Genomic DNA, 12012 nt, shown 5'->3' with positions numbered 1-12012 from the left:
GCATTGTAAAATGTGTGGGGTATGTGTATTTGATCTGAACTATATTTCAGCCCTCTCTAATCTGTTCAGTGTCAACCTTCCTCTCTAAATGGCCTGTTAAATGTTTCATGGATCTGCTGATCCAGAATAAATGAGTAAAACAGCAAAACCACCATATACCAGTGTCCATTTTAATGTACATGACTGTGTGAACAATTATTAGAATGTTAATCTTCTAATACTTCTTCCACTAAGATAATGAGCCTCAGCCCTGCGGACCTACGAAGACGTTTGTGGGTCATTTTCCCTGGAGAAGAAGGATTAGATTATGGAGGTGTTGCACGGTAGGGATGTCTTACTATGTAAAACAAATAGAACCATAGGCACTTGAAATTGTTTGGTAGGAAAGCTTTTTAGACAACTCTGAGGGGTTACATTTTTAAAAAACTGTGACCCTTTTCTTTGGAAAGTTCTATCTAATTTGGGGTTTAACTTGTCAGTATCCGGAAAAGGGAAACTTGCAGATTTAAAGCTGTGTGTGTGTTATATACACAACTTTTCAATAAACAAATTTGGGCTCTAGTATCATGTTTAACATTAATATCATTGGTGAGAAAGCATCACCCTGTGGACCTAATTAGCATTCCTAATTTGACTGCAAACCATTCCTATTCACCCCACGCATGACATCACATGGCTGCAAGGGAACAATAAGGAGCTTGAAATGTGCTCTCAATTGTGCCTTGGCAAAACATGCCTGCAAATGGGCATTTTCCTTCAGCAGACTTCGCTGGTTTGCAGAGGGAAATTGTCTCCTTTACAGGCACAGTTTGAGTCCAATCAGTGCCTACAGATGGACAAAGCAAGGTTCTGGCCTTTGGGCTGAATCCAGTTCCCTACCCCTGACTTACATATTCACGTGTCCTGGTAAGATTTGTATCAGCTGAGTTGGGCTAGACTCACAATACTTGTTTCTTTAGCTGATGCAGCAAAAAAGTTTGATAACCACTAAAATTGATTCCTAGTTTTGTGTTTTTTGCGGCACTCAAAATAACCATACCTTTAGTGCTGGGTCAGTCCTTCATTATACATATAACTATCTTTAAAATGATTTTATCTACTCTGGCTATACTGATTGTAAGTGTCTATTCTAATGCCAAATATCCCAGCATATCAGTCAATACACTCCTCAGCTTAAAAAAAAAATGTAAAGTCAGCATCAGTATTTATAAACCGAACATCTGATTCCACATCAGAAGTCACAGGGCTGCATCTTGGACATAATTAATTTCACTCAATATTGTGACATTGTTTAAGAGATGTACATGGGCATTGCAAGAATAGCGTTGGCCTGTTTATAAAGAGAACCCTGAGTTTCCATATGCAAAAGAAAAACGATAAGCCTCAAACAGGAGCGCATGTAGGAGCTGAAGCCAGCAGAAGTAAATTGCTAATTATCTGCATCTGAACCTTGAGTAATCCTAGTCTTTTTAGAAGCACCGGAATTTCTATAACTGAGAACTACTTTTGGTGTCCTATCGAAGCACTTGACATGCTCATTCCAACTAGCTGTGGGCAGGCTGAACATAATAGATTGCCCCAATAGTTATATGTTAGCTTTGGAGGTTAAATTAGCACTATGGAATCTGTACACAATGTCTAAATCTAATACTTGGTTCTTGTGGTGTTGACTGTGAGTTCTTTATGTGGTTTCAGGGAATGGTTCTTTCTGTTGTCGCATGAAGTGCTGAACCCAATGTATTGCCTGTTTGAATATGCAGGAAAGGATAACTACTGCCTACAGATAAATCCAGCTTCTTACATCAATCCAGACCACCTGAAATACTTCCACTTTATTGGCAGATTTATTGCCATGGTGAGTTCAGAGCACAAAATAATAAATAGGGGAGTTTGTGGGAACGTAGTAAGGACAAGCTGAAATTTTCCTGGTAGAATGAGGAATTTTTTTTCTCTTAAAGTGTAGCAGAAACTCTTAAGTCCGCATGTGGGGCCAGGGGAACCTAGACTGAAAAAACCCACTCTTGACAAGAGGGATGACAATGTTGTTTGCAGTGCAGTGCATTGCACTCTTACACTCTAGTGTATTTTAAAACATACCAGGTGCTTAATTCTGTTTCTTTTCCTTAATGCTTGTGACAATAAATACATGCTTGGTCATGCTTGTGCTGTGCTGTAAATTTGGTTTATTATTATTTGATTTTTTCAAATTGTTTTATTATGAATTGTGTATTTTAAAGTTGCACCCTACTCTAGGGCTGGTTTTAATGAAGTACGGGTTATAGGCCACCTGAGTATAATAAATAATGACTTGAATCCCTTGATTTCAGTGGCTATACTGTTGAGCGTGGCTTTGCCGGATATCATCCATATTAACCTACAGCTCCAAAATATACAGTATCTTATAGCAATTTTCCGGTAAAAGCACCACCTGAAAATTCTGCCTGAGTGGAGGGGGGAAAGCCCTCTTGTGCAAGGGGAAATCCTTGCACAAGGGTTCCACAGATGGGATTCATTAGGTGAATCCACCCATAATCTGTATCATGGGGAATTATAGCCTATTTCACACAGGGAGGGATTATACCTCACATGTTTTCTGTGCTTCCCCTTTCTCTTGTCACCAGTAACCATCAACGCAGCACATCCACCTAAGGAAATAGTTACTGGTTTTTGAGTGACTTGAAGATGGCCTTTAATTCATTGTTTCTTCCAAAATCTAGGCTGCAGGCACCTGTTTGCTGGTTATGAGATTGACTAGACAAGGATTCCTATAAAACAAATAATTAATAGTTTCCATCTTTTGCAGGCTTTATTCCATGTGAAATTTATAGACACGGGTTTTTCTCTACCATTCTACAAACGTATCCTCAACAAGCCAGTAGGACTAAAGGATTTAGAATCTGTAGATCCTGAGTTTTACAACTCACTCATCTGGGTAAAGTGAGTTTCTGAAGTCAGCTTCTCAATTCTTGAAATGTTGTAGATGTTAAAATGTGTGACTTTGTGTGTGTCTATGTATGCACATTTGAAAATCAGTGAGTGCTGTGATTTGATATGTATGGATTAGTGTTAAAAATCATATTTGCAGTTTGTTTTAAAAGTCAGTTTTACTGTTCAAGTGTGATTTTTAAAAATAAGAACATTTGCCTCAAAACTGAAGTGAATATTGACATTCCTTATTTTGCCATGCATTAAATCTTTTTGTAATATTTTGTTTGGATTGTAAACTGCTTTGACCATTTGTTTTTTTTAAAAATGGGAAGTAGTAATTATAAAATACTTGATATGAAATGTAAAGTATGTACCTGTTAAATATTATTGCGTGCCAATTCTGAGGTACTGTAAATTATTACTGGATAGCTAGTATAGATACCGAACTTTTTGATATACAGAAAATATATATGAACATTAAACATCAAAATTCAGAAAACCTTTTCTCCTTACAAATTACATTTGTTGATGAACAAAAGGAATTTTCGGCTTGTGACATCAACTTGTTTAATGATACTGCTGATTGCACTTCATGAAAATAGTAGCTAATATATATGGTATTTGTTTTGTAGGGAAAACAATATTGAGGAATGTGGCCTGGAGATGTATTTCTCAGTTGATAAGGAAATTCTAGGTGAAATAAAGAGCCATGATTTGAAACCCAATGGCAGCAACATCCTGGTTACTGAGGAAAATAAAGAGGAATACATTAAGTAAGTTCAAAGTTGGTTTGCAAGTTTATTTTATCTTTTAACCATTTGTTTTTTAATTCTATAAACTTTCCCTTTTTAATGTTTTGGAAGTATTATCGAACCTCTTCATGAAGGCCCACATGTAAAATAGATGTGGGCTTATCAGTAAAATAGTCAAAATGCTACATCAAAGCTAGTCTTGCCTCAAATACAGCGTGAGCATATTCATGCATAGGAAACTATTATGATTGGTGTGCTATAATCTTAAGCAGTAACCTCTGCCTGTGTCACATGGCACAGTGTTGTAATTCTGCCATGGAGGTGGACCTTCCACTGCAAATTCAATGTCTGTCTACTATAATACCTACTACAATTTAATTAATATTGTTGCTTATCAAAAATCAACATTTTCAGACTTGGTTGGGCCTGTTTGGAGTAACTGTGTGTTTTCATTCTCCAGGCTAGTGGCAGAGTGGAGACTTTCCCGGGGTGTTGAAGAGCAGACACAAGCTTTCTTTGAAGGTTTCAATGAGATCTTACCACAGCAGTACTTGCAGTACTTTGATGCAAAAGAGCTTGAGGTATGTCTAATCCTTTGGGCATAAGGCTTAGTTGAGAAATGGTTAGCATATTTGCAGGGGCTTATAAATGTGGTGCACTTTTATGACATGAGTCATAGCAGAGTTATAATAAAGACGTTGCAGTTTAGTTAACCTGGAGTAGCCAGATGTTGTGGACTACAACCTTCATTGGCTCCAGCCAACATTGACTCTGTTCAGAGTAGTTTCATAGCACCTGGAGGGCATCACACAGCCTAATACAAGGGTAGACAATCACCTTAACATGGCAAAGTATATTTTAACATGTTTTAACACAGAGGCAGATCGCCCTGTAAATATGAAGCTCTTCTAAACAAGGATGCTACAAGTGTGTTTAAATACTTGGACAACTGAGCTAGAAAATGAATTCCTAAATGCACCATGTCTAGAAAGATAGTAACTCTTCATTAACCCTTTGAGTATCTAAGAGATTCCTCCATCATCTCTTACACCAACGTATCATGGCATCAGAGTTTCACTAACCTAGCTGGTGTTCAACTATTTCTCTTCAAAAAGGTGCTTTTGTGTGGAATGCAAGAGATTGACTTGACTGACTGGCAAAGGCATACCATCTACCGACATTATACCAGAACAAGCAAGCAAATAATGTGGTTTTGGCAGGTTTGTATTGCAGCAAAAATTGTGCCAAATGTACCACTAATGGAACTTCTGGGAATCTAGGATCTCTTCTGTTCTTGTTCCAATAGTTACCTAAGTATTAGCCTTATAAACTTAAGATTACAGGAAGCCAACAGATTTCAGAGGGGGAGCCATGCTAAGACTGTTGCTGCATAAATAACAGTAGTCTTGTGGCACATTAAAACTGTTTCTGGTTTATACCCTGCTATAGATGCTGCTTGACCCTGTGCATGTCACAATTGTTCAGCCTTTCTTGCTCATCCAAAAAATGGGGAAAGTAGCAGGTTTCCTACTGGAATTATGTGAGGGATAGTAAAAATACTTAAAGCATAGGAAGTTGCCTTACACTTAGTCAGAACAGGGTCCATCTAGGTCAGTATTACCTTAATTGTAGAGTACATTGATGGGTAGTGGCTTTTCAAGGTTTTAGACAGCAGTCTTTTTCCAGTCCTATCTGGAGATACCAGGGATTGAAGCGGGAACATTTTGCACGTATGCTACAAGTTCTATGTATGAAAAATATGGTAATAGTTAAGCCAGACTTAGGTGACAAAGTTAAAAATGACAGTATATATAATGGCTGACAAAAACTAAGGTACAGTGTCCTTTGGCAGTCTTTTTAAAGTGATCTTATGTGGCTTTGTGGTCACTTACAAACTATTCTATGGATCTATATGTTCAGAACTGTGCAAAAATGTTTCTTATTTCGAATCCTTTCTTCACCTGGGAATGAGGTAACAAACACTGAAGAACGTGGGCATCTCCAGGCTTGGAAAAAGAAATCATGGATGAGGAGGAAAGGCTTTCTTTTCTTTTTTAGTTACCTCTTAGGACATTTTACAGTCTTTAAACCATACAAAATCTTCAGTGGGATACAGCTAACACCAGTGATATCTCACACTAATACTTCAGAAGCTTATCCAGGCACTCTAGTTAAATAAGCTTCCTCAAAAGGCTTTTCCACTACTATTCCCCATGGAAGCTGTCTTTGTTGCCTCTATCCTTGTTCCTTCCACTACCCTTTTACCAAAAAATAGAACCTCAAAACACAAGGATATGAGAATGGATTATATAAATTTTATTTGTTTTTAAGACTAGAATAGGGATGGGGTCTGTACAGCTATTTTAAATGTGTTCTTTTTCAGTTTGTGAAGGACATAGATAATGAGAAGAGGATGAGACTACTACAGTTTGTTACTGGAACATGCCGATTACCAGTTGGAGGATTTTCTGACCTCATGGGTATGCAAAATTATTCCTAAGTGTGCAAGAGCCAGGATGACCCTGTGTGTCAGAATGTTGGCTTGAGTTGCCAGTTCAGAATTTTGGGGAAAGGTGTTCCTTGAAGTATGGTGGTCCTGAGGCATATAGGGTCAAAACCAGCACTTCCAATTAGGCTTGGGAGCAAATTGACTTTCTACTCAGGCCAGAATTGGTGGCCTGAGTGGTCAAAGCATATATCTGGCTGTCAAATTCTGCCCTACTTATGGTTTCCAAATTGTCTTCAAAAGCAGCCCAATGTATAAAGCTGCAATAATTTCATCTAGAGGCTTAATAATAATAATAATAATAATAATAATAATAATAATAATTTATACCCCGCCCTCCCCAGCCAAGACCTGGCTCAGGGCAGCTAACAACCAATAATAAAAACAAGAATAAAATACGTTAAAACATTAGGATGCAGCCTCTTCACAGGAGGAGAAAGGAAAAAGAAAGAGGGGGAGGGAATCAAACATTCTAAGCCAAAGGCCAGGCGGAACAACTCTGTCTTACAGGCCCTGCGGAAAGAAATCAGATCCCGCAGGGCCCTGGTCTCATGTGACAGAGCGTTTCACCAGGCCAGTGTTGAGAAGGCCCTGGCTCTGGTTGAAGCTAATCTAACTTCCTTAGGGCCCGGGACCTCTAGGGTGTTGCTATTTATGGACCTTAAAGTCCTCCGTGGGGCATAAAGCACTTTATGACTCCCTGGTCATATCTGACCCATGTAAGAGCTTTGCATGACAATATTTTACCAAGCTGTAGTGGCAATGCCACTTACTGGGAAGATTTTGCTGACAGGAATTCGATAGTATGACCAGTGTCTTCTATTGCCATAAAATACGGTATTTTTTTGCTCTATAAGACTCACTTTTTCCCTCCTAAAAAGTAAGGGGAAATGTGTGTGCGTCTTATGGGGCGAATGCAGGCTGCACAGCTATCCCAGAAGCCAGAACAGCAAGAGGGATTGCTGCTTTCACTGCGCAGCGATCCCTCTTGCTGTTCTGGCTTCTGAGATTCAGAATATTTTTTTTCTTGTTTTCCTCCTCCAAAAACCAGGTGCGTCTTGTGGTCTGGTGCGTCTTATAGAGCAAAAAGTACGGTACATCTGAGTTCTTAAAACTTTGAGAACTCTTCTTAGGGTTACTTCTTATCAAATTCAAATGTCTGGGCCAAAACGATTTTATTTTCAATGTGTATTTAGTTATGGAAATTTTTTTTTTATTTTCCCATATCCTGTATTATTATTATTTTATTTTAGGGAGTAATGGACCCCAGAAGTTTTGTATTGAGAAAGTTGGCAAAGAAAACTGGTTACCTAGAAGCCATACCTGGTGAGTGAAATATATTAGATGAGAATTGTGATTCTGATACTTCTTTCTACAGTTGATGATCCTATTTGGCATTTAAATAACAGATTTAGCACCACATCACGTTTTTTAGTTATACACGTAAGATGTATAAAATTACATCTCAATACATGGCACACATATGAATGTGACATACAAAATTGTCAATATGCATCATAAAGATATAATCAACTGGAGCTTCTTTATTAAGTGTACACTTGATAGCAAACTCATGTTTGACTCCAAACAAAATGTGTGTGGTAGCCCAGAGAGCCAAAGTTTCTGGTTTAAAAATAAGCACTTAAAATAAGTCTGCTGTATCTTTACTTTTGCTTTACCTATGTTGGTTTCATCTAGAATGACAGGTGTACTGTATTTTTTTAGATCAAATTCACAAGGAATGTGAGTAATTTGGTTTGTGTAATTGGTTGCTTAAATCCGTTTTGACAAGGAATCGTTAGGGTCGTGTAGTCTCAACATTAGACACACAAAATCATGTGTTGCCTTTAGCAAATGGTGTGCCTTCATACAAAACATAATTTGGTATTTAAGATGTTCTTCGCTACTTCTTAATTTACCATATTGTCAGATGCCAAAATAAACATTTCAAGCATGTTGAGAGCGTTGCTGTACCATTCTACATGACAGTCCTTGATGAGGCTCTCCTTCACTCTATTTTAGATATATTCTTGACTGCCCAGGAATGAAAAGTTGTGAAAACATTTTTTAAAAAAACGACAACCACCAGTATTGAAAACAGATTCATTCACAGTCCTGTTAAAATCAGTATTCCCTAAGGTCTTGGGAAATAAACATAGACTTACTCTGAAGTTGAATCCTTCACTTCAGCTGATATAAGTGGGGGAGGAGACATTGCTCACTTTGCAGTGGGAAATGACACTGCCATCTGCAGGGGGAAGGAGAAATTGGAAGAGGCACCCATCTTCTGCCAGTAGGATTCCTTGATTAAAAGTCTTGTATGTGCAGGAGCCCTTCTGTTCATTGAGGGCAGAGTCTGGATTCAACCCTGTGGACAGTATGTTCCTAATAGAATGAAGCAGATTAGCACACAAGATAGAAACCTGAAAGTTCACAGTATTGTACCTAGGTTGCTGCTGTGAACCAAAGTTGAGGAATAATGTCAGATAAATATGCCTCTCACGTTTTAAACTGTCAATGGTGTAAATAGTGGGGAACTTTTGTTCCTGTGTTTGTGGGTTAATTATTCAAATGAAAATGAGGTTTGCTGCTTTTTTCCAGTTTCAACCGCTTGGACTTGCCACCATACAAGAGTTATGAACAACTGAAGGAAAAGCTGTTGTTTGCAATAGAAGAAACAGAAGGATTCGGGCAAGAATAACAATTGGGGAGATTTGCATCTGAAGAACATTAAGTCATATATGGTGTGAGTTCTTCACTGCCTCTGCTAGTTGCACTTCTTACTGTAAACAGGACTTGACCTTGATTTATTTAAACAATTGCTAGTGTGTAAGTAAATGGATGTTATCCTGCCATTTTATTCCCACTAATTATTGATTTCTCCTGAGTCCCTTTGCGAAATCCAAGAATGATACAACTATAAATGAAATCTTCCCTAACCAGAGGCTTCCTGTACTTCTGGGATTCTGTCCTGGGTCATGTTCATTAACTGGAATGTGTTCTTGACTTTTTTAAAAAAGTTACTCTGTTATAGTAGCATCTTTTTGCTGCTGCACCACCCATCCTATTGCTAACAGTGCTTCCTTGCAATCAGACTCCGGAGGTGCTGTAAACAGATCCATTGCTTATGTTAACTGTTTCTTACCCAAGTGAGATCTAACTGTGTTTGCCTTCCAAACTTTATTCCCGCATCACCTCAGTTCAAGCTGCAGAGTAGGACCCGAAAAGCTAATGCACACTTATAGAGCATAGCACTTTTATTTATTTAACCATGATGATCACATTCCTCAGGTTTATCCCTACATTTGAATGTGCTTCTTCAAATTCATAGGAATTTTAACTTATTCTTGACTAATTCTCAACTTTAGGAGCGAATTTAAAAGAGAATACAAGGTCTCTTTAAAAGGCAGCAGCTGGAATTCATTTCCAGTCCTGTTTGTAGGCGAATGCCTGAAATGAACAACTCTTGTTTTCCTCTGAACGAGGGAATATCACTTCCAAGTAGTGGCTGAATCATTGCCATGAAACCGCCACTTTAATTTCTCTGGGGCTGCAATCCTGTGCACATTTGCTTGGAAGTGAACCTCACTGAGCACAGTGAAACTTACTTCTGAGTCAACATGCATTGAATTGTATTGTAGGAAATGGATGTGCAATAGTGGAATTCTTGAAAGAATCCAAATTTTACATAGGAAAACCCACCCAGTAACCCTTTAGAGGATGGAGACTGTGCATCTTCTAGGCTAGCACTCTGAGCAGCTTCTTACAGGCAGCTTGTGCTGCCCTTGATTTTAAATCTGATTTGCGCTTCAGTTATTTATATTATCACAATTTCAAAACTTCCATCGTAGCTTACAACAGTACTTAAACTACACTCCCAGTTTTGGAACGAAAGCACTTTGTTCTTTACCCCAGCTTGGCTGCCTTGTATCCTTTCCTCCAGGTTGTTATAATTCCATGGTGTGCATGCAGCTGTGAAATGGGAGAAGTGATGATATTTGAACCGGCAGTAGTGCATGTTGATAACTATATACTTGCATTGTTCTGCTGTGCGCAGGCAGCAAAGTTTGAAAGCTTGCCGTGACAGTTGAAGATCAAACATTTTTGTCTTGGTAACAAATATCATCTTCCCCATCCAGACTTGGAGGGGTGGGGGCAAGGAGGGGGGAGACTTAATTCAGGGCTATTGAAAGCTAGTGGGCTCAACCATTTTTACAACTGTCCGACTTTAGGACTCTTCTGTGAAGTAATATAAACAGCCCATTTCCCCTCGGCTGGAGCTTACAAGAAGAGGGTAATAGAACATGCTCTCCTTTTCCTCCCTTTCAGTGTGTCTTCTAATATATATATGTAGAAGTTTTCCCCTTACACAAATGGCCTACTGCTTCTGTGGGTAGAGGACGCATGTGTGAATGCTGGAGATATGTCTACCTATGCCACCTATCAGAACACCTGATGGGTGTATTAGAAATATAGCTTACGGAGGAGAAAAAGCCTTAGAAATATTTTGTTTATTGATTTTAATACATCTTAGTTAACTAACATTTACAATACAGAAATGAAATGAAGTAACCAAGAGTAAGCTATGGAAAATAGTCTGTTCTCCATAATGGCTCATGATTTGTTTAGGGACCTAGGAATATTGTTAATGTATAAATATCATTCAAAAGGCTTTCTGCCCTATATTTTTAAAATAAAGAGTAGTTCTAATTGAAATAGCTGAAGCCCTAGTTCTATAGGGCGCGAGGCTGTTTAATATTTTTATGGCTCAGATGTTTAGTTCAGGAAAAAGTAAAAGCTTGTATATATTTTTGCAGTCTGGGGGTCTAGCTTCTTCAATTTATTTTAATTTAAATGGCATGTTTATTTGTCTTTACTGCTGTATTACATGGGTAATGGGGGCTGGATATCCCAAGCACAAGAAAGTATTTTGAACACTCAAAACTGAGGATATTTAAGAAATGGAATCTTGACCATGAAGTATTGTTAAAAGAGATTTGTTGTTAAGCATTATGCTTGCAATATTTCTAAGATCAGAATGAAAACTTGCTTTTAAAGTCCCTTTGCATTGTAAATTCTAAATTCTGTTATTTTTATGCCATGTAATGTTGCAATAATAAAAAGTAATTTGAGCAGTCGGCGCACTCTTCTCATTGTGGGAACCTGGGAGACTTGTGGAAGCACAGTTTGGTTTGATGGGCGACAGACTGAAATGAATTGGATTGCAACAAGTCCTTTCTGCAAATATTAAGACTTGTCTGCTTCAAACAGCTTCAACAGCATGTGGACAGCAATAACAACCACATTCTGCTGCATGCATGTGATAACATCACAATCTGACTGGAAACATTAATCAGTTATTTGAATTTTTGCCTTATGAAAGTACGTACTTCAACCTACAGATCTTAATTTTTTCTAAGCCTTATCTTTCTGGAAAGCTCAGGATAGGTTGTATGGAATTTACATTTCCAATTTTTAGTGTGCAAGGTTTCATGATCAGCCATTTTCATTGTGTAGAGCTCTTGATTCATATTCATCATAAATACACACTACAGTGGGGTTTGAATTGAAGCTCCATTCAGTGCATTGGTATCTCCAGCTCCTTTTGTGATGGTCTGTCACGTCGTCCCACCTTTGCCCCCCTGGAATCATTGTAATGTATATGTGCCCTAGCTAACTAGTTTATGAACTGGGATCAGAGGCACTGGATTGTAAAATACTGTACTGGAATCCCATTGTTAAATTTTCCTTGAACTGTAATTTCAAATACTCAGGTAACTGTAAAAGTCTCTCACCAAGTCATACTTTTATAAAAGTACTGAAAAG

The 12012-nt window shown here is 38.2% G+C and overlaps 1 protein-coding gene across 2 annotated transcripts in view; it reads left to right on the top strand.

Annotated features, from left to right (window-relative positions):
* ITCH (itchy E3 ubiquitin protein ligase) overlaps positions 1–12012 on the top strand; it is a 53064-nt gene extending 41052 nt beyond the window's left edge. For both annotated transcript variants that reach the window (XM_083508027.1, XM_083508028.1), the window contains 9 exons: positions 235–323; positions 1696–1855; positions 2804–2937; positions 3561–3701; positions 4141–4261; positions 4796–4900; positions 6064–6160; positions 7440–7512; positions 8788–12012. In XM_083508027.1, the coding sequence (XP_083364153.1) occupies positions 235–323; positions 1696–1855; positions 2804–2937; positions 3561–3701; positions 4141–4261; positions 4796–4900; positions 6064–6160; positions 7440–7512; positions 8788–8887 (1020 nt within the window). In that variant the 3' untranslated portion in view covers positions 8888–12012. The remainder of the gene's footprint in view (positions 1–234; positions 324–1695; positions 1856–2803; positions 2938–3560; positions 3702–4140; positions 4262–4795; positions 4901–6063; positions 6161–7439; positions 7513–8787) is intronic.

Source organism: Podarcis liolepis (genome assembly GCF_965112155.1).
Source record: "Podarcis liolepis genome assembly, chromosome: 6".
Lineage (NCBI taxonomy): Eukaryota > Metazoa > Chordata > Lepidosauria > Squamata > Lacertidae > Podarcis > Podarcis liolepis.
This window is presented reverse-complemented; position numbering and strand designations above follow the sequence as displayed.